At 48.7% G+C, this 24,301-nt stretch overlaps 1 protein-coding gene across 15 annotated transcripts in view; it reads left to right on the forward strand.

Annotated features, from left to right (window-relative positions):
* Positions 1-24,301, forward strand: part of EFCAB11 (EF-hand calcium binding domain 11) — a 206,501-nt gene that overhangs the window by 98,985 nt on the left and 83,215 nt on the right. Inside the window, exon 7 of one of the 15 annotated variants that reach the window (XM_088839384.1) lies at positions 16,801-20,943. The exons of the other annotated variants lie outside the window; for them this stretch is intronic. Coding sequence (XP_088695510.1) covers positions 16,801-16,846 — 46 coding nt within the window. The 3' untranslated portion in view covers positions 16,847-20,943. Of the gene's footprint in view, positions 1-16,800; positions 20,944-24,301 lie in introns of those variants that run through there. 15 annotated transcript variants of the gene reach the window in all.

Consider the following 24,301-nt stretch of genomic DNA (forward strand, 5'->3'; position numbering starts at 1 on the left):
TGCCTCTCATAAAGTTACACTCAGGATGTCAGCCGGGACTGCGGTCACCTGAAGGCCTGACTGGGGCCAGAGGACTCACCCCCCAGGTGGCTCCTGCAGATGCTGGGCATCCTAGTGCCTCTCATCCTCATGAGGCCCCCTTGTCAGGGCTGTGGGAGTGTCTTCATGGTAGAGGGACCATCAGGTGTTTTGTTGGTGATTTCATATATGAACTTTCAGGAAGACAAGAGAAAGGTTAGGTCAGTAGCAGTGGTAAGCCTAAATGTGGGTTAAAAAATAACAAACAACACCCAGCTTAACAGAAGTGGCCAGTAAGCCAGGTATCAAATGTTTACACAGTTACCCCATTTCAAAGAAGTTCTCTTTCAGTTCTTCTCCATAAAACCAGTCTTCCGTCTTCATGGAACTTGCTCACATCCTGATTCTGGCATTCCTATGTTGCCACGCTTCTTGGTCCATATCTGTCTGCCCCACTACTGGAAGTGCAAGGTGCAGAGCTGTGGCTTTCATCCTTGAGTCTCAGACGCTCAAGGCAGTGCCTGGCCCTTAGCTGATCTTTACTGTCTGTTGGTGAACTTCACGAACCTTTATACAACTGAATACTGTTGTCCTCCTTTTCTCTGTGAGACTGTGTAACTTGATTGAAGGTCTGCAGTTAGTAAGCAGCAGAGTTTGGGGTTCAAAGTTCTGGTTTGGGGTTCAAAGTCAGGTCTGGATTTTGTTCATCAGCTAAGATGGTGTGGTGAAGGCCCTCAGAGTCACCTGTGTTTCAGGAGGCCTCAAATGTCATCCTCGGGAGAAATTCCTTAGGCGATATCTCTGTATTTACCCAGAATGAATCACTGTGGTTTAAGAGAGATTGCTTGAAGTAGACAGTTGGTTTTTTTTTTTATCAAATAAAAGAATATTGAAAATAAATTGGCCTATTGCATTTGGGCTACAAACGAGTTTTTGGTGTTACCATGGGGTCACACAGAGTCGGACACAACTGAAGTGACTTAGCAGCAGCAGCAGTTTTTGGTGTTACCTGATGTACTTTTAACTTATATGCAGAGTACATCATGCGGAACACTGGGCTGAAAGAAGCACAGGCTGGAATCAAGATTGCCGGGAGAAATATCAATAACCTCAGATATGCAGATGACACCACCCTTATGGCAGAAAGTGAAGAGGAATTAAAAAGCCTCTTGATGAAAGTGAAAGAGGAGAGTGAAGAAATTGGCTTGAAGCTCAACATCCAGAAAACGAAGATCATGGCATCTGGTCCCATCACTTCATGGGAAATAGATGGGGAAACAGTGTCAGACTTTATTTTTGGGGCTCCAAAATCACTGCGGATGCTGATTGCAGCCATGAAATTAAAAGACTCTTACTCCTTGGAAGGAAAGTTATGACCAACCTAGATAGCATATTCAAAAGCAGAGACATTACTTTGCCAACCAAGGTCCATCTGGTCAAGGCTGTGGTTCTTCCAGTGGTCTTGTATGGATGTGAGAGTTGGACTGTGAAGAAAGCTGAGCACCGAAGAATTAATGCTTTTGAACTGTGGTTCTGGAGAAGAATCTTGAGAGTGCCTTGGACTGCAAGGAGATCCAACCAGTCCATCCTAAAGGAGATCAATCCTGGGTGTTCACTGGAAGGACTGATGCTAAAGCTGAAACTCCAATACTCTGGCCACCTCATGTGAATAGTTGACTCACTGGAAAAGACTCTGATGCTGGGAGGGATTGGGGGCGGGAGGAGAAGGGGACAACAGAGAATGAGATGGCTGGATGGCATCACCGACTCTGTGGACATGAGTTTGAGTGAGCTCCGGGAGTTGGTGATGGACAGGGAGGCCTGGCGTGCTGCGATTCATGGGGTCGCAGAGAGTCGGCCATGACTGAGCGACTGAACTGAACTGAACTGAACTGATGTGCTTTCATCTCTACTGCTGCTGCTAAGTCACGTCAGTCGTGTCCGACTCTGTGCGACCCCATAGACAGCAGTCCACCAGGCTCCCCCGTCTCTGGGATTCTCCAGGCAAGAACACTGGAGTGGGTTGCCATTTCCTTCTCCAATGTATGAAAGTGAAAAGGGAAAGTGAAGTCGCTCAGTCGTGTCCGACTCTTGGCGACCCCATGGACTGCAGCCTACCAGGCTCCTCCATCCATGGGATTTTCCAGGCAAGAGTACTGGAGTGGCATTCCATTGCTCTAAGTGGGATGAAAAAAATTTCTCACACCTAAAGTGCTAAGGGAAAGTCTGTTTCTCTTTTTCCACTTTTTTCAGGGATTCTACCCAGGTTGATTTAAAAGAATTGAACGTGATGTTTAGGTATGGAGTTGTTGCTCAGTTGCTCAGTCGTGTCTGACTCTTTTTGCCCCCATGACTGCAGCACGCCAGGCTTCCCCATCCTTCACCATCTCCCGGAGCTTGCTCAAACCCATGTCCACTGAGTCGGTGATGCCATCCAACCATCTCATCCTCTGGTGTCCACTTCTCCTCCTGGCTTCAATCTTTCCCAAAGGCAAAAAGATAGGACATTGAAAGATAAACTCCCCAAGTCAGTAGGTGCCTAATATGTTACTGGAGAAGAATATGCTTCTGGAGATATAGCTCCAGAAACAACGAAGAGCCTGAGCCAAAGCAGAAACAACACCCAGTGTGGATGTGACTGGGGATGGAAGTAAAGTCCAATGTTGTAAAGAACAATACTGCATAAGAACCTGGAATGTTAGGTCCATGAATCAGGGTAAATTGGAGGTGGTCAAACAGGAGATGGCAAGAGTGAGCATAGACATCTTAGAACTAAAATGGACTGGAATGGGTGAATTTAACTCAGATGACCATTATATCTACTACTGTGGGCAGGAATCCCTTAGAATAAATGGAGTAGCCATCATAGTCAACAAAAGAGCCCAAAATGCAGTACATGGGTGCAGTCTCAAAAATGACAGAATGATCTCTATTCATTTCCAAGGCAAACCATTCAGTATCACAGTAATCCAAGTCTATGCCCCAACCAGTAATGCTGAAGAAGCTGAAGTTGAATGGTTCTAAGAAGACCTACAAGACCTTCTAGAACTAACACCAAAAAAAGATGTCCTTTTCATCATAGGGGACTGGAATGCAAAAGTAGGAAGTCAAGAAACACCTGGAGTAACAGGCAAATTTGGCCTTGGAGCACGAAATGAAGCAGGGCAAAGGCTAATAGAGTTTTGCCAAGAGAACGCACTGGTCACAGCAAACACCCTCTTCCCAACAACATAAGAGAAGACTCTACACATGGACATCACCAGATGGTCAACACCGAAATCAGATTGATTATATTCTTTGCAGCCAAAGATGGAGAAGCTCTATATAGTCAGCAAAAGCAAGACCAGGGGCTGACTGTGGCTCAGATCATGAACTCCTTATTGCAAAATTACAGATACGAAGTTGGAGATCAGTAAATGAGGATATTGTTACGGACCCCCTGACTAAACTAATCACTATAGGAAGCCTTCCTGCAAAGGTCTAGGTCCTAAAGTAAGGGCTCAGTGGACGAGCACATGCATTCAAGTGGGGTCTAATGTGTGAATCACCATGGAGACAGGATGTGTGGTGGAGGGGTGGAGAAGTTGAGCATGGCCCCCAGGCCCCTGGATTGGGGATCTGAGTGAGTGGTGGCTCTGCTCAGTGTGATGGGGGACACAGGAAGGGGAGAGGAGAGGGCTTGATGATGCTGTCAGCTTGGGACGTGTCCATGGGACGACCAAGAAAGGTGTCCTGTCTAGACGTGGACCTCTAGGTCGGATGGCTCCAGGGAAAGGGGTCGCCAGGCTCTCTGGGAGAGGGCCTGGGGCTTCGGTGTGGCTGATGATGGTTCACGGATTATTGGTGTGGAAAGAGCCTCGGGGCACAGGCAGCCCTTCTTGGTTGTGCTGACCTTTGGAGAGTTTCGGTGTGTGTCGTTGCAGCTCAGTGCCCCAGATGGACTCAGGGAGAGTGAGCGTGCTCTTGCTTGTGGATGTACAAGGGAGCTGCCGCCTTCCCTGGCCGATGAGGGCCCAGCACTCTGCCAGGTCTTGCAGAGGCTGCTCAGTGATGCTTGCTTCTACTCATGGTTTGGCACTCTTAAATACCTCCTTTTTTTCTTTTAAATTTACTATTAGCTTTTAGTGATGTTGGTATCTGTTCTGAAATGTCATTCAATTTCCCTTTTAAAAGAAAGCACAAATTCTTCTTTTATTTTCTAGGGAATATGCTTGTTAATAAAACTTGGTTCTTCCATGTGGCTGTTGACGTAGATGGTTGTAGTGAGACCTCTTTGATTAGTCACTTACTGTCTGAGTCTATGAATTATTTCAGATGTTCTTTCTCTGTCTTGATCCAAAGAGTTATCCTGAGACATAATGCACTTCGCTTTTATTATATTCAATAAAACTTTACAGCTTATCCTCTTTTTTTGTGCTAATCTGATAGCATAATTAAAATGTCTGACTTCAGTTATTTCCTTACAAATACTGCCTAGCTCTTTTGCCTTTAATTAACTGAAATCATTCTTATGTAAACAAATACCAATTGCAGATTGTATTACCTATACTCCTTTCTTATGAGAATTTAAGTGCATCCCTTGTTTGTTAAATTATAGTCTTAAAGAAGCGAGTGGCATATTTTGTCATTTTGTCTGATGCCGATAGCAAACAAAGGCTCGCTTCCATGTTTTCGTTCTTGTCACACCTTGTATTTAATGTTCATTTGCAGAGCCGGTGTGGGCAGGAACAGGGGAGACAGGCTTTGGAGTCACACCAGCCTGAAAATCTCAGCTCCGCCACTTTCCGGTGGCGCCACTTTGGATAAATCGCTTGATTACTTTCGGGCCTGGGTTTCCTTGTAGGGAAAGTGAAGGTGACGATATCTGCCTCACGGATTATGGACAGTCAGTGACACAGTGCAAGCTACACGCTTAACACAGTGCCCGACACATGATGGGTGCTCAATAGACACCGTCAGTATCTCTGTTGACACGGGAGAAGGCGTTCTTTCAGCCAGTTCAGCAGCTTAAAGGAAGCTTCCAGTCCTTGTACAGAGCCGTCTGGTGGGTGCCCGCAGCATGTTAATCATTTGTAACCAGAAGCTTCTCTGCAGTAGCTTCATGTGTGTCTGCTCCAATTACCTGAGTGGTTTTCATCCCCAAACCTGTTCTATGTTCTTTGTTCTCAAACCTCTTTATGCTAGCTGAAGTTGTCCTTGTAATTGAGTTCAGTTCAGTTCAATTCAGTCCCTCAGTCGTGTCCGACTCTTTGCGACCCCATGAACCGCAGCACACCAGGCTTCCCTGACCATCACCAGCTTCCGGAGTTCACTCAAACTCATGTGTTTTGAGTCGGTGATACCATCCAACTGTCTCATCCTCTGTCGTCCCCTTCTCCTCCCGCCCTCAATCCTTCCCAGCATCAGGGTGTTTTCAAATGAGTCAGCTCTCCCCATCAGGTCGCCAAAGTATTGAAGTTTCAGCTTCAGCATCAGTCCTTCCAATGAACACCCAGGACTGATCTCCTTTAGAATGGACTGGTTGGATCTCCTTGCAGTCCAAGGGACTCTCAAGAGTCTTCTCCAACACCACAGTTCAAAAGCATCAATTCTTCGGCGCTCAGCTTTCTTTAAGGTCCAACTCTCACATCCATACCTGACCACTGGAAAAACCATAGCCTTGACTAGATGGACCTTTGTTGACAAAGTAATGTCTCTGCTTTTTAATATGCTATCTAGGTTGGTCATAACTTTCCTTGCAAGGGGTAAGCGTCTTTTAATTTCATGTAATTTTAATTTCTTGTAATTAGGTGATTTAATTAAATATTAAGCAAACAGAATGTCAGTACAGAAAGACAGCTGCTTTTTCCATTAAAAAAATAAGTTTTGGAAAGACTTAATAAAGGTAACTCAATAAATTGAAGAAAAACTTCTGAGGACCTTGAGTGGTTATTCTCATAGAGACAGAAAGTAGAATAGTGGTTGCCAGGGACTGCGCGGGAGGGAAACAGAGAGTTCTTTAACGGGTACCGAGGTTCAGTCGCAGCATGGAGATGGATGGTGGTGATGACTGTGAAATGAGTGTGCCACTTAATATGACTGAGCTGAGAAGGTAAATTTTATGTTATGTGTATTTTATTACAATTTTCAAAATTGTTTTAATCTGTCACATTAGCTGTGGGTTGGAGAACTGTTAAAGACTGGTGAGCAGGGAATTTTAAAAGCTAGAGGAAGGGAGGCGGGAGGGGGCCTCAAGATGGGGAACACATGTACACCCGGGGCAGATTCATGTCAATGTTTGGCAAAACCAATACAATAATGTAAAGTAATTAGCCTCCAATTAAAATAAATAAATTTAAAAAAAAAAGCTAGAGGAATCCTACATCTAGGTTGTGTTCTAGTGGTCTTTTAAGTTTTCTTATTTTCAGGAAACCGAAATTGGACATTGTAGGTAATTCGTTTTAGGTGTAGTTCATTTGAGAAAGAGAACAAATCATGCTTATCCATGTACCATTTTTCAAAGATGAGGGCTTTGGCATAGATCAGAATATGAGGAAATGAATGCGTGTTTATATTTAAAATGTTAAGTCAAGCGTTTAAGTTACGACTGTGTTTTAGGTTGGGCCCTTGGGGATTAGACTGAGATGGACGTGTGCAGGACGCTCACTGGGGAGTGAGCCCTCTCGGAACCAGGCCTGGATGGGAGTGAGGGAGGCAGGAACAGGAGGGGGCTGGACGCCCCGCTGAGAGACCGGTGCCAGCCGCCCTCCAGAGACGCGGGGCAGAGAGGCGGCAGAGACGAGGCAGAGAGTCTGCACTTGTCCTCAGGTGCTCATCAGGCGTTGGGTGTGGCCTGCCCCCCGGGGGAGGGGACACCAGGAGGTTCTTGCCTGTCTGCTCTCACCGGGTGACACTTCCAGGTGGGGGATCTGATGGTTCCCAGCATCGACAACTGGCTGTGTTTATTTTTTGCATGTTTCCCCTTTTCAAAAATTTTGCATGTTTCCCCTTCTCAAAAATTTTTTAAAAATTGGCCAATTGACTTCTTGTGGAAGTTTTCTGATGGAAGGGACTGGCTGTGGGGGAATCTGGGTCTTCCTCTGGTTGGGCGAGGCCATGCTTAGTCAAGGATCTTCCCTGGTGGCTCAGACAGTAAAGAATCTGCCTGCAATGCAGGAGACCTGGGTTCAATCCCTGGGTCAGGAAGATCCCCTGGAGAAGGGAATGGCAATCCACTCCAGTATTCTTGCCTGGAGAATCCCATGGACAGAGGAGCCTGGCAGGCCACAGTCCATGGGGTTGCAAATGCTCAGTAAATCTTTAATCCAATTTTCTGTTGATGGGAGGAGCTGTGTTCCCTCCCTGTACTTTGGCTGGAGGCCAAACTATGGTAGGGTTAATGGTGACCTCCTTCAAAAGGGCTTGTGCCACCAACTCCTATGGCTCTCAGGATTGTTGTATTCAGTGCCCCTGACCCCACAGCAGTCCACCACCGACCCATACCTCCCCCAGAGACTCCCGGACACTCACAGGCAAGTCTGGCTCAGTCTCTCATGGGGCCACTGCTGCTTTCTCCTGGGTCCTGGTGTGCTTAAGATTTTGTTGGTGCCTCCAAGAGTCTGTTTCCCAGTCCTGTGGAACTATGTAATAAAGTCCCACTGGGCTTCAAAGTCAAATTCCCTGAGGGTTCTCAGTCCCTTTGCTGGATGCCCAGATAACCAGAATGGTGTGATCACTCACCTAGAGCCAGACATCCTGGAATTCGAAGTCAAGTGGGCCTTAGGAAGCATCACTACGAACAAAGCTAGTGGAGGTGATGGAATTCCAGTTGAGCTATTTTAAATCCTCAAAGATGATGCTGTGGAAGTGCTGCCAGCAAATTTGAAAAACTCAGCAGTGGCCACAGGACTGGAAATGGTCAGTTTTCATTCCAATCGCAAAGAAAGGCAATGCCAAAGTATGCTCAAACTACCACACAGTTGCACTCATCTCACACGCTAGCAAAGTAATGCTCAAACTTCTCCAAGCAAGGCTTCAACAGTACATGAACTGTGAACTTCCAGATGTTCAAGCTGGATTTAGAAAAGGCAGAGGACCCAGAGATCAAATTGCCGACATCCATTGGATCATAGAAAAAGCAAGAGAATTCTAAAAAAAAACATCTACTTCTGCTTCATTGACTATGCTAAAGCCTTTGACTGTGTGGATCACAAACTGTAGAAAATTCTTCAAGAGACTGGAATACCAGACCACTCTACCTGCCTCCTGAGAAATCTGTATGCAGGTCAAGAAGCAGCAATTAGAACCAGACACGGAACAATGGACTGCTTCCAAATTGGGAAAGGAGTACATCAAGGCTGTATATTGTCACTCTGCTTATTTAACTTATATGCAGAGTACATCATGAAAAATGGTGGGCTGGATGAAGCACAAGCTGGAATCAAGATTGCCGGGAGGAATATCAATAACCTCGGATATGCAGTTGACACCACACTTATAGCAGAAAGCGAACAGAAACTAAAGAGCCTCTTGATCAAAGTGAAAGAGGAGAGTGAAAAAGCTGGCTTAAAACTCAACTTTAAAAAAACTAAGATCATGGCCTCCAGTCCCATCACTTCATGACAAATAGATGGGGAAACAGTGGAAACAGTGACAGACTATTTTCTTGGACTCCAAAATCACTGCAGATGGTGATTGCAGCCATGAAGTTAAAAGATGCTTGCTCTTTGTAAGAAAAGCTATGAACAACCTAGACAGCATATTAAAAAGCATAAACATTACTTTGCCAACAAAGGTCCGTCTAGTGAAGGCTATGGTTTTTCCAGTAGTAATGTATGGATATAAGAGTTGGACCTTATAGAAAGCTGAGCACCGAAGAATTGATGCTTTTGAACTGTGGTGTTGGAGAAGACTCTTGAGAGTCCCTTGGACTGCAAGGAGATCCAACCAGTCTGTCCTAAAGGAAGTCAATCCTGAATATTCATTGGAAGGACTGATGCTGAAGCTGAAACTTAATACTTTGGCCACCTGATGTGAAGAACTGACTCATTTGAAAAGACCCTGATGCTGGGAAAGACTGAGGGCAGGAGGAGAAGGGGATGACAGAGGATGAGATGGTTGGATAGCATCACCGACTTGATGGACATGAGTTTGAGCAAACTCCAGGAGTTGGTGATGCACAGGGAGGCCTGGCGTGCTGCAGTCCATGGGGTCTCAAAGAGCCGGATGACTGAGCAGCTGAACTGAACTGAATTGACTTTTAGTCCAGATGGCTTCAGACAAGAGTGTCTTCACTGTTCATGGATGCTTTTCTGAAGGTCTCACTGCGTTTTATCATTGCATACACCAGTGGTCCCATTTGTGATATAGTAAGACTGTGAGGCTTAATCACAGTAGATGAATGTGTGGGACGTGTTTAATGCTCAAATGATGTTTGGGTCTCCGTCAATTTCTAAATACTTTCCAGAATATATTTCAAGGTTCATGAAACTTCAGAATTTTGCTTCTTAAATTCCAGAATTTTTTTTCTGACATTTGATTACTTTGCAAGGGAGGTTGCTCAAGCTCCCCATGTTTGTGCCAAAGGTCACCTTCCTGTCATGACCTGTGACTGCACTTTTCTGTTTCCAGATTCTTCCGTGTCTTTCCATCTGCCGCGAAGAACCGAGCACGCCTGCCCCCTTACTGTCCATTTTCCATTGAGCCCTGCATCTTAGTCCTCGTGCCCAGGCTTTTGACATGAATGAGGGCCAGGCTCCAGGATGCCCCAACTTCATTCTTAGATATGTTCTTCCGTCCTTAAAAGGGGGATCCTGCGTGCATCACTGTTTGTGGGGGTTTTTGTTGATTTTGTTTCCTTTGCTGGTTTTGTTCTTATTTAGCCATGTGCTGCCGTCTATGGGGCCGCACAGAGGCGGACACGACTTGAAGCGACTTAGCAGCAGCAGCAGCAGCAGCAGCAGCAGCAGCCATGTGTTAGCGTCCAGTGCTGCAGCAGTAACTGTATTCACGTTGTTTTCAGCCAGCCTCTAGAACCTTTTCACTTTGCAAATGGAAACTCCCTTTTACCCTCTCCCCAGCCCTGGCCAGCCTTCGTTCGCCTTTGTTTCTGTGAGTTAGACTACACGAGATGCTTCGTATCAGTAAAATCCTACAGCGTTTCTCATTTTGGGCCAGCTTATTTCTCTCGGCAGCATGTCCTCAAAGGCCGTCTGCATTTAGAAGGAATCCCGTTTCTTTAAGAGGCTGGGTAGCATTCCGTCGTGTGTATATACCGCGTTTTGTTTATCCTGTCGTCCGTCAGTGGATGCCTGGGTCATGTCCACCCTCTGGTTATTGTGAATGAGCCTCATGAATGTGAGTGCAGACATATCTTTTCGTTTCTAGCAGCTTGCCACGCCGCAAACTGTAAATGCTAAAAAGGGCGTCTGACTCCCCTGCAAGCGTGGCCATAAATATGGCGCGAGGGTACTGTGATTACCCCACGGTGTCTCGGTTTCCTTCCGTGTGGTGGCCGCGCTGACCTTTTAGTAAGGACGCTGTTCGGGCTCATTGCAGTAATGCTTAGGCCTCCATTTAGCCATGTTGTGTTGTTTCCCTTGGTTTCAAATTTTCTCTCTTTCTGCGAACTGGGAGCTGAAGCCTTTCATTTGACTTGAGATCTTGTGCATTCTGGAAGCTCATACATTTAATCGTGGAACAAATAAAGCAGCTGGAAGAAATCTTTGCTGAACAAAACCCAAGCGGGGTGTTTGGGTGCGAGCCAGGATTTCCACAGCTACCGAGGGAGATGTGAAAAGGCTGCCTTTATTACAACACCGACAGATCACTTCTGGCCCCAGAGGAAAGTCCTTTAGGCAGTGATCAGACAGAGGGCAGGGACCTTTACACATTTCACTGCCTGACCACAAAACGAAGTACTTATGGGAACCTTCCAAGGTCTCTGCCTGTGTTAGTCCCTCAGTTGCGTCCGACTCTTTGCGACCCCACGGGCTGTAGCCCGCCAGGCTCCTCTGTGGGATCCTGCAGGCAAGAACTGCCACTGGAGTGGGTTGCCGTGCCCTCCTCTGGGGGATCTTCCTGACCCAGGGATTGAACACGCCTCTCTTGCGTCTCCTGCATTGGTTGGCGGGTTCTTTACCACCAGCACCTCTGTGGTTTAGTACGCTCAGCCATAGTGGGAAATCCTGGGGCTGGGGGGTCCGACCCTGGCCTCCCGCCAACTTGCTGTGTGGTCCCAGGGAAGACAGTGAGAGTTTTAACTTCCTGAGGCTCCGTTCTTCTAGCCGGAAGTCAGCAGTGTAAGTATATGTACACGTAGCTACTGAGCAACCAGCGAACGGTGAGCCAAGACCTCTGTTAGCTGCTTCTTTATAGAGGAGAGCGTCTAACGTCCTACAGCGACCAGGTCAAAATCTCACTGGACAGCTGAAAAAGACTGTTATCTGTTGTATTTATGTACACACCCTGATGCTGGGAAAGACTGAAGGCGGGAGGAGAAGGGGACGACAGAGGACGAGACGGTTGGATGGCATCACCGACTCGATGGACGTGAGTTTGAGCAAGCCCCAGGAGATGGTGATGGACAGGGAACCCACGGGGTTATTTTTTTTTTTTTGGGAGGGGGGTGGCATGTGGCAGGAGAAGTGTCAAGAACTAGATGGAGCTCTGATCATAGTGGATCTTGGGTGCCCTAAGGAATTTGATTGTTTTCCTAACAATCAAAGGAAAGGGAAAAGGGAAAATTTGAAGATTTACAAGAGCTCCTGAGAAGGTAGAGTTACGGATAGCGATGACTTTGGTCAAATATAATTGTTAGCCCAGTCGTCTTTCTGGAATCACACTTTAGTTGGAAGTTAATCTTTCTGGTGTCCTGTTTCTTCAGTTCTTGTAATTTTTGTGTACCATAAGATGAGTTGCGGAGAAGGCAATGGCAAGCCACTCCAGTACCCTTCCCTGGAAAATCCCATGGACTGAGGAGCCTGGTGGGCTACAGTCCACGGGGTCGCAGAGTCGGACACGACTGAGCGACTTCTCTTCTCTTCACTCACTTAAGATGAGTTACATGTGATTAAAAATGACCTGTTTTGCTCAGTTCTGGAGAAAAAGAAAGAGCCTTCTCATTGAAGTACCGGATTAAACCAGACTTGGAGCTTAATTGACTGACCCTACTCAGACTTTTGGAGAAGGCAATGGCACCCCACTCCAGTACTCTTGCCTGGAAAATCCCGTGGACGGAGGAGCCTGGTAGGCTGCAGTCCATGGGGTCGCTAAGAGTCGGACTCGACTGAGCACCTTCATTTTCACTTTTCATTTTCATGCATTGGAGAAGGAAATGGCAACCCACTCCAGTGTTCTTGCCTGGAGAATCCCAGGGATGGCGGAGCCTGGTGGGCTGCCGTCTGTGGGGTCGCGAAGAGTCGGACATGACTGAAACGACTTAGCAGTGGCAGCAGCACTCAGACTTATTGGAAAAGACCCTGATGTTGGGAAAGACTGAAGGCAGGAGGAGAAGGGGACGACAGAGGATGAGATGGTTGGATGGCATCACCGACTCAATGGGCATGAGTTTGAGCAAGCTCTGGGAGTTGGTGATGGACAGGGAGGCCTGGCGTGCTGCAGTCCACGGGGTCGCAAAGAGTCAGACATGACTTAGCAACTGAATAGCAACAATAGCTCAGACATTTTAGCTTGCTGAGCCAATGTTTTTTGTATAGCCCAGTTTATTCCTGAGAGGTGTGACTCCTCCAAGGCCACATAGCTAGGTGGTGACACGTCTAGCAAGAAGGCAGGCAGTTTACTGGAGTGAACCACTTTTCTTCCCACCTGCTCCAGGGAGCAGCTCTGAGCACACACTCCATCACCTTCTCCCCTCACCCTCATACTGTCTCCCCTCGGCAATTTGCTGCTTTTCTTTATTCATTGCCTGGCTCCCCTCATGTCAGTGCTCTGAGGGCAGGGACACCTGTCTGCCTTGCTCACTCGCGTCTCCCCAGCTCCCAGAACAGGACTGGGCGCATAGTAGGTGCTTCTGCTTGTTGAACAGAAGAGTAGATGCTGCCAGCTCCTCTCAGCGGGGTTCACTGCCATCAGCAGGGGTCACCTGTGTGCAGGGGAAGGCGGCCCACTGCCCTTCCCTCCCCGGGGGCAGAGACTGAGCTCAGGGTGCCAGCTGGCCTGCCCCCAGCAGCCTGTACCCTCCATTAGGTCCCTGTGTCAGGCTGCGGAGTTTCAGCAGTAGTGAGGTGGCTCCCCAGCCGAGCCCATAAATCCCTGAAGTTACTGACGAGGAGCCCAGAGCTGAACCAGAGGCCTCCGAAGGCCCTGGTTGTCCCACGGCCTCTGCCCCAGCCCTCGCCCAGCACACGTATGGGGCTGAGTCCAGAGGGGTGAGTGGGAGGAGGGTCTGTTATTCAAATGCCAAGCATTCACTGAGTGCCTACTCTGTGCCAGCCACAGTTCTAGGCTCGGGGGGTGCAGCAAGGAATAAAGAGCTTCCCTGCCCTCAGGAAGCTTATGCTCTGGTGGGGAGAACAGAGAAAAACAGTAAATAACCGTATGGTGTGTGTTAACCAAAGCACGAGGTGAAGGAAACAGGATAAGCAGACACAGGGGGACAGAAAGGGCCTGTTTCCTTGAGACTCATCCCCAGGAGGAGACGTCAGGCAGGCAGGAAGAGTGGTGAGCGGGCTGCAGCAGCGGCCTTGCTGAGAATCGATGCTGGCCTGGGCCGGGCAGCGATGGACGTGGTGGTGGTCAGGTCCTGGTTGCCTGAGGAAGGTGCAGGCAGCGAGCTGGGATGCGGGGAGCCCGCTGGCGGGGTACAGTGCAGAGTCAGGGAGGACTCTGAGCTTGGGATGCGGGGAGCCCGCTGGCGGGGTACAGTGCAGAGTCAGGGAGGACTCTGAGCTTGGGATGCGGGGAGCCCGCTGGCGGGGTACAGTGCAGAGTCAGGGAGGACTCTGAGCTTGGGATGCGGGGAGCCCGCTGGCGGGGTACAGTGCAGAGTCAGGGAGGACTCTGAGCTTGGGATGCGGGGAGCCCGCTGGCGGGGTACAGTGCAGAGTCAGGGAGGACTCTGAGCTTGGGATGCGGGGAGCCCGCTGGCGGGGTACAGTGCAGAGTCAGGGAGGACTCTGAGCTTGGGGCCTGAGAAGCTGAAAGGATGGAGAGGGGACCCCGAGGAAAGAAACAGGTTTCAGAGGAAGGTCAGGGGGTCAGCTTTGGCCTGTTACACACCCAGGGAATGTCAGGTAGAAAGACAGGTCTGAGGCTGAGCTAGAGAGATACACGTGGGGGCTCCCGGTGGACAGAAGATTGGCCCCAGGCGGTGCCCACATCCCGATCCCAGACTCTGAGAGTTCTATGGTACCCGACAAGGAGGAAGCACAGTTGTACCTGGAAACAGGGTGGCAGTCAGCCAACTTAGCAATAAGATGATTCTGGAAGATCCAGGTGAACCCAGGGTAATCACAGGCGTTGTCTAATGGGGAACCTGGTGGCAGGAGAGTTGGAATCAGGGAAATGGCAGTGGAGAAGGACTCAGGCCAACAGGACTCGCTCTGAAGGGTGAGGAAGTGGTTCATGGACCAAGAGACGCTGGCAGCTTCTAGAACCTGAGACAGGCATGGGCATGGATTCTCGCACAGAGCCGCGGAAAGGAAGGCGGCCTCCTGCCACCTTGCTGATAGCCCCATGAGACGCATTCCGGCCTCTGACCTCCAGAACTGTAACCTGATAAACGCGTGCTGTTGTAAACCATGCACAAAACCATTTACCTGTTTTCCATTATTTTCCAAGTTCTTTTCTTCTATCTAGCCACCAGCCTTGTCCAAAATGGTCTATCATTGTGAGCAATTGGAATTCAAAGACATTAACAATGAAATGGATCTTACAAAAATAGGTTTTCTTATTACAAAAGCAACACATGCTTCTTTACAGAAACTATAGACCAAAAAGACGCACGCCGTCCCACCCATTACTGAGAAAACCCCTGTTAAAGCCCCTGGAGACCAGCTTCTCAGACCCTCTCCTGTGTCTGGGTGCCTTCCTCCCCACTGAAATAGGGCCGTGCCGTGTGTGTTTTGGAAACCAGTGTGATCTGTGTAAGCCTTCTGCCAAGTGTCACACTTTTGCACGGTTACAACTTAACTCCGGGAGAAGGCAATGACACCCCACTCCAGTGTTCTTGCCTGGAGAATCCCAGGGACGGGGGAGCCTGGTGGGCTGCAGTCCATGGGGTCACACAGAGTCGGACACGACTGAAGCAACTTAGCAGCAACAGCAGCAGCAGCCACAGCAACTTAACTCCTGTGGTCTGACAGTGTTGATAATGCCCACACTGACCAGTGAGGAAGAGCCGAGTCAGCCCGGGAGGGAAGGCGGCTGGAGCAATGGTGTCCCAGGCCAAGGCCCCCGAGTGGGGACCACGGGGCCTGGAGCAGTGGGGAGCTCTGCGCTTAGTGGAGCGTGGAGGGGAGACTGAGCGGGGAGCTCGAGAGGCTCAGGTCTGCAGCCGGTCGCCGAGCGGGATCCCTTTTCACACCGATTGTTTCAACGTGGCCTTGTTTTCACCAGCCTGAGTTTGACTCCGTTGGTTTTGGCAAACTGCTGTCAGTCGCTTTCTCCCGGTCTAAATGAACAGGGTCTGCGCCTTGTGGCCCACAAGCCCGCTGCAGCCTCTCGCGCAGTCCCTGGTCAGGAAGACCCCCTGGAGAAGGAGAAGGCAACCCACTCCAGTACTCTTCCCTGGAGAACCCCACGGACAGAGGAGTCTGGTGGGCTACAGTCCATGGGGTCGCAAGGAGTTGGGCACAACTGAGCAATTTTCACTTCCACTTTTGAAGCTGAATTGAAGTAAAGGTTGTCAGGATTGAGAAAATTAAGGGACTCGAGGCCTAGAATTGTGGTTGAGACCTCACACTGGGGTCCTTTCTGAGTCTTCATCTGATGAGACTGCATCTTTTTGTCATTCTTTGTTTTTAGGCCAGATGTTCATATCTCAGGAGGTCCCTCCCAGTTAGGGTATTCATGCCCCTGTTGGGGGAGGATACTGATACTGGTGTTCTTGGCCTTTTCCAAGCAATAGGAATTGAGTAGGGGCCAGATTGGAGATTCAGGCAAGGCTTTATTGGCACTCCTGCGCGGGCTGCAGGAAAGAGTGCCAACAAGTAACGGTCCCCCTGTGTGCTCGGCGGGGTGGGGCAAGGGCTGCGTCAGGGGTCGGGCTGATCTGTTCATCCCTTGGTGCTGCTGCGTGTGGGGGGCCGGGGCAGCACCTGCTTCTGCTCCCCACACCTGCTTTGTGCCCCCAGCTCTTCAGAAGTGGCAGTTGGGTTTTTCGGTACTTTTTTGTGTCTTTTGGTCCAGCATTTGCCCAGCTCTGCATGCACACGATTCCCTTTAGTCCCGTATTGTTCCCTTGTACATTCTAGTTCCAGGAGCAGTGTGTCCTGTGTAAGCTCTGCAAGGGCCCCAGGTTCCAGGACCACCTCAGGGAGGGATGCATTCTTTAACTGATGCCTGAAAAATTAGATAGGGCCTTCCAACTTTTCTTCAGGAACCTCTTCCTGGCATTGGTAGAGGAAGAATTATATAAAAGTCCTAGATGCATTTCTTCTTAGCTGCTTGTGGTAATATGGAAACTAATATGGAAAAAAAATAGGGGATGTGCAGCCCATGCCTGCAGAAGAGCTTTACTACTGTTAGCTGACATTTGCTACATGCCAGCTACTGTGGAGAGTCGAAGTGTGTGTCGCGTAGTCGTGTCTGACTCTTGTGACCCCATGGACTGTATCCCCCCAGGTTCCTCTGTCCACGGGCCTCTCCGGGCAAGAACACGAGTGTGTAGACGTCCCCTCTCCAGCGGATCTTCCCGACCCAGGGAGCGAACCCACATCTCTTGTGTCTCCTGCACTGGCAGGCGGCTTCGTTACCGCTCGGGCCACCTGCCGGCTAGGTGCTCGGTGAAGGTGATTTTCAGAGAGTATCTGTGTGTTTATTGTCCTGTGGCCCTGCTGGCTCTGCGTTACTGTGCAGGCTGGCTCTGGCTGTGGCGAGCGGGCTCCTCTCCAGTCTCGGCATGCTGCCCTCTCCATGCAGCACCTCCTGTGGCCCCGGGCCCTACAGCTCAGTAGTTAGAGCCCAGCCTGGGCTTAGTTGGTCTGCGGCATGTGGAATCTTCCTGACTGGGGACCGAACCTGTGTCCCTTGGATTGGCAGGCAAGTTCCGAATCCCTGCACCACCAGGGAAGTCCTGTGTTGACGATGCTTTATCGCCGTGTGACAATTCCAGGAGCTGGGCGCAGTTTCTCCGTTTTGTAGATGACAGCTCCGACGATGGGAGTCCCTGCCCCCGGTCAGTCGGCCTGTGGGTGGCGGAGCCCGCGTTCGGAGCCAGGCCTCCTGCCTCCAGAACTCGGATCCTCGCCCCGCCGTGACTCAGGAGCCGAGCCCGGGCTCTGCTGGACTCCAGCGGGTTCCTGTTTGTGGAGGAGGGCTGGCCCCCTCGCCATCCCAGAGACGCACTCTGGGCTGGGGTGCAGGTGCTGCCCACCGCCTGCGGCCTGCCTCTCCCGGGGCACAGGCTCCACCCTCGGGCACCCACACCAAGTGCCCTCCCTGCCGGGGAAGCACCGGCGTCTCCCCACAGTCCCCTGGAGGTTGAACCTCCGGGCGCCACTGGCGAGAACGCTGCGGAAGGGCAGGAAAGGCATTTCATTCTCTCACCGGCTCTTGGAAATAGCAAAGGTTCGTTTCATACTGACGCGTGAGTGTGGTGGAGCTTGGCTGTTCAGAGTGCACGGAGGTGGTTGTGCCGACGTGCAAACTTTAGTTCAAGGATTTCTCAGTAAAGTGATATAAGAGGCATGCAAGGAGGGGCTTCCCTGGTGGGCTAGTGGTGAGACTCTGCCTGCCAGTGCAGGGGACATGGGTGTGACCCCTGCTCGGGGAAGGCCCCACAGGCCACAGGGCAGCTCAACCCGTGCACCCCAGCTGTCGATCCCATGCGCCCCAGGACCCAGGCTCCCCTGCAGGAGAAAACACCGCAGGGAGAAGCCTGAGCACACAACTGGAGAGTAGCCCCTGCCCCCTGCAACTAGAGAAAGCCTCACGCAGCAGTGAAGGCGCCGTGTGACCCGGAGCAGAGAGGCCTTTAGACGGGCAGTCGTCGTGATGCGCGCTCTTCTCTTAGAAAAAGGGGCGTGCGAGGAGGAGAGAGCATTTCCGGTGTAATGACAAAAACGAGTTACTCAACAGGAAGGACTGCCTTGAAAATCATCCTCTGCTGCTGCCGCTAACTCGCGTCAGTCGTGTCTAACTCTGTGCGACCGCGTAGACGGCAGCCCACCAGGCTACCCCGTCCCTGGGATTCTCCAGGCAAGAACACTGGAGTGGGTTGCCATTTCCTTCTCCAATGCATGAAAGTGAAAAGTGAAAGTGAAGTCGCTCAGTCGTGTCCGACTCTTCGCGACCCCATGGACTGCAGCCCACCAGACTCTTCCATCCATGGGATTTTCCAGGCAGGAGTACTAGAGTGGGTTGCCAGTGCCTTCTCCAGAAAATCATCCTCATTTGCTTCTAAATTAATTTGCTATTTGCTAAAAGCTATTTTCAGGCAATGATACCTTGTCCTGTGGAGGCCTAACTTCAACTTTCATATTTAAAAGATGCGTTTACCGAGGTCTCATACTTGGATGAACTCCTGATACGTGTTCAGAAGGTACTGACGGGAGAGAAATGGATGAGCACACGTCTTTAAAACCACAATATGCTGGTCGTTTCTCTCGGCTTGTAATCACTGACTGGACAAAGGTTTTTGTTTGACTCCTGTCTTCAAGAGCACAAAGATAGTTCACTTTACCTTGCAAGAAGTTAAACAACAGAGCAGTTTTTGTTTTCCTTTCAAATGTAGGTGCATTCCTAAATAGTACGTTTGTATTAATTCTTCCCCCTCCCGCACTGCCTCCTTCAACACACACATAGTGCAAACACGTATCTAGTCAGTCCAGCCTAGAATGGTGCAGAAAGAGAACGCCAAGGGGGATCTCCTTAGTCTCCCTCGTGGGGCCTTAGCTAGTCAGTCCAGCCTAGAATGGCCCAGAAAGAAAACACCAAGGGGGATCTCCTCAGTCTCCCTCATGGGCCTGAGGCCAGAGGCTGACGCCCAGACCGGGGCCTCAGTTGTTGCTCAGGCGCTCAGTCGCGTCCGACCCTGTGAGCCCGTGGACCGCAGCGTGCCAGGCCTCCCTGTCCTTCACCAACTCCCGGAGTTCACCCAGACTCACGTCTTTTCAGTTGGTGATGCCGTCCAACCATCTCATCCTCTGTCGTCCCCTTCTCCTCCTGCCCTCAACCTTTCCCGGCATCAGGGTCTTTTCCAAAGAGCTGGCTCTCCGCATCAAGTGGCCAAAGTATTGGAGGTTCAGCTTCAGCATCAGCCCTTCCAGTGAATATTCAGGGTTGGTTTCCTTTAGGATTGACTGGTTTGATCTCCTTGTTGTCCACGTGACTCTCAAGAGTCTTCTCCAACACCACAGTTCAAAGGCATCAGTTCTTCGGTGCTCAGCCTTCTCTATGGGTCTCAGAAATTATATAAAAAATGAAACCGGGAAATCGAGATCCAGCTAAGACTTTATTAAGATCCAGGTGTCAACACCCAGTAGTTAGAAGCAAGGAAGCCACTAGAAGCCCAAGAGTGACGAGCAGAGAAGTCGGCCATGCAGGAGGTGCTGAGGGTGGACCCTGATCGGGAATGCCAGTGCTTGGCAGCGTGTCACCAGCAGCGAAGCTGCCTGTGGTCCCGTTCCTCGTTTCCCTTCATCTGACCATGTGATCACAGCCCCAAGGGACCAGCGAGGTCAGAGCCACCTTCATGATGCTAAGGCACTGTTTGCCTCGTCTCACTCTGCTGACATTTGCATTGATGATGCAAAATCTGTGACAGGTGACCCTGCTGATTTGTTTCATCTGTTCTTAGCATAAATCAAGGCAGCAGCACCAAACTGTACTGGTAATCATTGTATTCTTCATCACTTTGCCCTCACAGTTAAAATAATAATAATAATAAAGTCAGTTTCACTTAAGAATATCCTTGATGAAAGAATAAAACATCGCGTTATTAAATCTTAATCCTCGAGTGCACATCTTTTTTTTTTAGCATCCTGAGATGTATCCATATAGCATTTCTATTACATGCCAAGGCATGGTCGTTATCTCCAGGAAAAGCACTTGCATGAATGTTTTTTAAGTCGAGATCGTGACTGGCCACTGTTTTAATGGAACACCATTTTCATTTGAAAGAATGACTGACAGAAAAACTGCGGTTATTAAGACTTGAGTATGTGGTCGAAACTCCCTTGAAAATGAGCGAAGGGAGCCTGTCATTTCAAGGAAAACAACTGTGACAGTATTTGTTGCCAAAGCTAAAATTCAAGCTTTCACGTGAAAATGAGAATGTGGGGAACTTGCATCCATACTGTGACCCTGACAGTTTCTCAATACTGAAAGACTTTATTGGCACATTTGGTGGTGATATTCACAAACGTAGTTCTAAAAATATTGTACAATGAAATGTCTTAGAAGATCTGTGTCACTCAGTGAATTAATGTTTTTCAGATAGCCAATGTATGATGTTACAAAATCATGGTTGGGCAAAAGGGCCATTGAAAGTACAAAATACACCAAAGCAGAGTATGAAAAGTTAATTGATATGGTCTCAAATTATACATTGTAGCTGGCCTTTAAGAAATTTCTACTTATTGAGTTATAGTGTGATATAAAAGTAAGTATCTACAGTTATAGGAAAAGCCTATTAAAATACTCCTCCCTTTTCAACTATTTATCTGTGTGAGGCTGTATTTTTCTTTATATACTACAATCATAATGCCACAAAGAATTTAGAAGCAGAAATAAGAATCCAGCTATACTATAGTAAGCATTCCTAAGACCCACAAAAATGTAAAATAATTCTCTTATCACTACTTGTTTTGGAAAATTTGCTTAGGTTTCATGAAAAATATTTAGGTTAGAAGGTCATGAACTTATTATTTTAAAAAATTAATGTTTTAAATGTTCCCAGTTTTGAATTCTAGTATAACTATTAATAGATATAATGCATGTAAACAGAAGCCTTTGGAATTCTCAATTTTTAAGAGTTTAAAGGAATCCTGAAGTGTTGGAGAAGACTCTTGAGAGTCCCTTATACTGCAAGGAGATCCAACCAGTCCATTCTAGAGGAGATCAATCCTGGATGTTCATTGGAGGGACTGATGCTAAAGCTGAAGCTGCAATACTTTGGCCACCTCATGCGACGAGTTGACTCACTGGAAAAGACTCTGATGCTGGGAAAGGTTGGGGGCGGGAGGAGAAGGGGACGACGGAGAATGAGATGGCTGGATGGCATCACCGACTCTGTGGACATGAGTTTGAGTGAACTCCGGGAGTTGGTGATGGACAGGGAGGCCTGGTGTGCTGTGATTCATGGGGTCGCGGAGAGTCGGACACGACTGAGCGACTGAACTGAACTGAACTGAACTGAAGTCAGAAAGTTTGACAACAACTGATTCAGTGCGTATAGAATACCTACCATGTACTGGGCTGGGCTGGTACAGGGAAAGTTTGGTTACTGGGCAGACGTGGGTCCTGCCCACAGAACTGACAGTCACCTCCAATGAAACAGATGATTCCAACAGTGTGGTAAGTGCCATGGTAGGAAAAGCACGAGGTGTTTTGTTGGCACCTGACGCTATTTAGGGAAGACTTCCAGGAGGAATGAATGTCTCTGGTGATGCTTGAGGGATGGGTCAGAGTTAGCCAGACAGAGAGCTTGATTGCTTTGGGTGTATGGAAAAGCATGTGTTTAGACAAAAGCCCCCGTGCCTGAGGTCATGACTTCACTGCAGAGTGAAAGAAGTGGTGTGTAACATGGGGGAGGGTGGTGAGACGCGGACCTGGACTGGAAGATGGTAGCCCCCTTGGAAGGGCTTTGGGAGTCCAGGTGTGAAGGTGTGAGGACCTCCCCCAGGGGGAAAGGGGGCATCCTGGGGTTGGGGGGAGGTTAAGTCAGGACAGTGACGTCAGATTGCATTTTAGACGGATCTCTCTGCTGAGAGAAGGGAGGTCTTGCCCCCACAGGAGCCAAATCAAGAGATCATGGAACCTGGGCTAGGGCCTGCGGGGTATTGGAGAGATGTGGACAGATTTAAGGGACATTTGTATGGAGATGTTTACAGATCTAGGTAAACAGTTCAGTTCAGTCACTCAGTCCTGTCCGACTCTTTGCAGCCCCATGGACTGCAGCACACCAGGCCTCCCAGTTCATCACCAACTCCCAGACTTTACTCAACTCATGTCTATTGAGTCGGTGATGCCATCCAACCATCTCATCCTCTGTCGTCCCCTTCTCCTCCTGCCCTCAATGTTCCCAGCATCAGGGTCTTTTCAGATGAGTCAGCTCTTCACATCAGGTGGCCAGAGTATTGGAGTTTCAGCCTCAGCATCAGTCCTTCCAATGAACACCCAGGACTGATCTCCTTTAGGATGGACTGGTTGGATCTCCTTGCAGTCCAAGGGACTCTCAAGAGTCTTCTCCAGCACCACAGTTCAAAAGCATAAATTCTTCAGTGCTCAGCTTTCTTAATGGTCCAACTCTCACATCCATACATGATTACTAGAGAAACCATAGCCTTGACTAGATGGACCTTTGTTGGCAAAGTTTTGTCTCTGCTTTTTAATATGCTGTCTAGGTTAGTCATAACTTTCCTTCCAAGGAGTAAGCGTCTTTTAATTTCATGGCTACAATCACCATCTGCAGTGATTTTGGAGCCCAGAAAAATAAAGTCAGCCACTGTTTCCCCATCTATTTGCCATGAAGTGATGGGACTGGATGCCATGATCTTAGTTTTCTGAATGTTGAGCTTGAAGCCAACCTTTTCACTCTCCTCTTTCACCTTCATCAAGAGGCTCTTTAGTTCTTCTTCACTTTCTGCCATAAGGGTGGTGTCATCTACATATCTGAGGTTATTGATATTTCTCCTGGCAATCTTAATTCTAGCTTGTGCTTCTTCCAGCCCAGATTTCACATGATGTACTCTGCATGTAGGGGTTCCCTGGTAGCTCAGACGGCAAAGCGTCTGCCTACAATGCAGGAGACCTGGGTTCGATCCCTGGGTCAGGAAGATCCCCAGGAGAAGGAAATGGCAATCAACTCCAGTATTCATGCCTGGAAAATCCCATGGACCAAGGAGCCTGGTGGGCTACAGTCCATGGGGTCACAAAGAGTCGGACATGACTGAGTGACTTCACTTCACTTCACTCTGCATATAAGTTAAATAAGCAGGGTGACAATATACAGCCTTGACGTACTCCTTTTCCTATTTGGAACCAGTCTGTTGTTCCATGTCCAGTTCTAACTGTTCCATTAAACAGCTTGGGTGAAGTTAATGAGGGAAGGGTAGGCATCAAGGCTGAATTTAGATCATTTGTGTCATTTTTTTTTTTTTTAGTTTCCACATATAAGTGATAGACCAATCACTACATTGACTCATCGATGTAGAAAACAGACATGGCTACCACAGGGGAAAGGGAGGGGAGTTTGGGATTCACAGACACACAGATTCATTGTAAATACTGTATATATTTCATACTTGATATAAAATAGATAACAGCAAGGATCTACTGTATAACACAGGGAACTATATTCAATGCCTTGTTATAGCCTATCATGAAAAGAATCTGGAAAAGGATGCGCACGTATATCTGAACCACTGTGTTGTGCACTGTGTTGTGTAACGCAATATCGTAAATCAACGATACTGCAATTAAAAAAATTTTTTTTAACTAAGATCCTACATGCCATGCAGCCAAAAAGTTTTTTTTAAAGACCGGATTTGGGTTTCCGATTTAGCACCTGGGAGTCATGAGTGATGAAGTTCACTGACAGAAGGAGAACAGAAGCCACAGGTTATTGGAGGAAGAGGGTACGTTCCATTGAGCCATCCCCGAGCTGTCCGGGAAGGGGTGCCCAGTCCATTCCGGAAGCTGAGGAGGGAGACCTGGGCTGGAGACACACGTCTGACGGTTATCAGTGTACGAATGGTAACTGCAGACGCTGGGTGCGTGGGTTTTGCAGAGAGAAGAATTCAAGCATGAAGGGAAGACTGTCTTAAGAGAGAACTATGGGAAGTAACAGTGTCACCAGTATTCAGGGTTGTGACAATTTAAAACAAGCTAAAAGGTAAGGCAAGGAGATCCAACCAGTCCATCCTAAAGGAAGCTGACCCTGCATATTCACTGGAAGGACTGA

Source organism: Moschus berezovskii, chromosome 9 (genome assembly GCF_049115385.1).
Source record: "Moschus berezovskii isolate FMDL1 chromosome 9, NW_MosBer_1.0, whole genome shotgun sequence".
Classification (NCBI taxonomy): Eukaryota; Metazoa; Chordata; class Mammalia; order Artiodactyla; family Moschidae; genus Moschus; species Moschus berezovskii.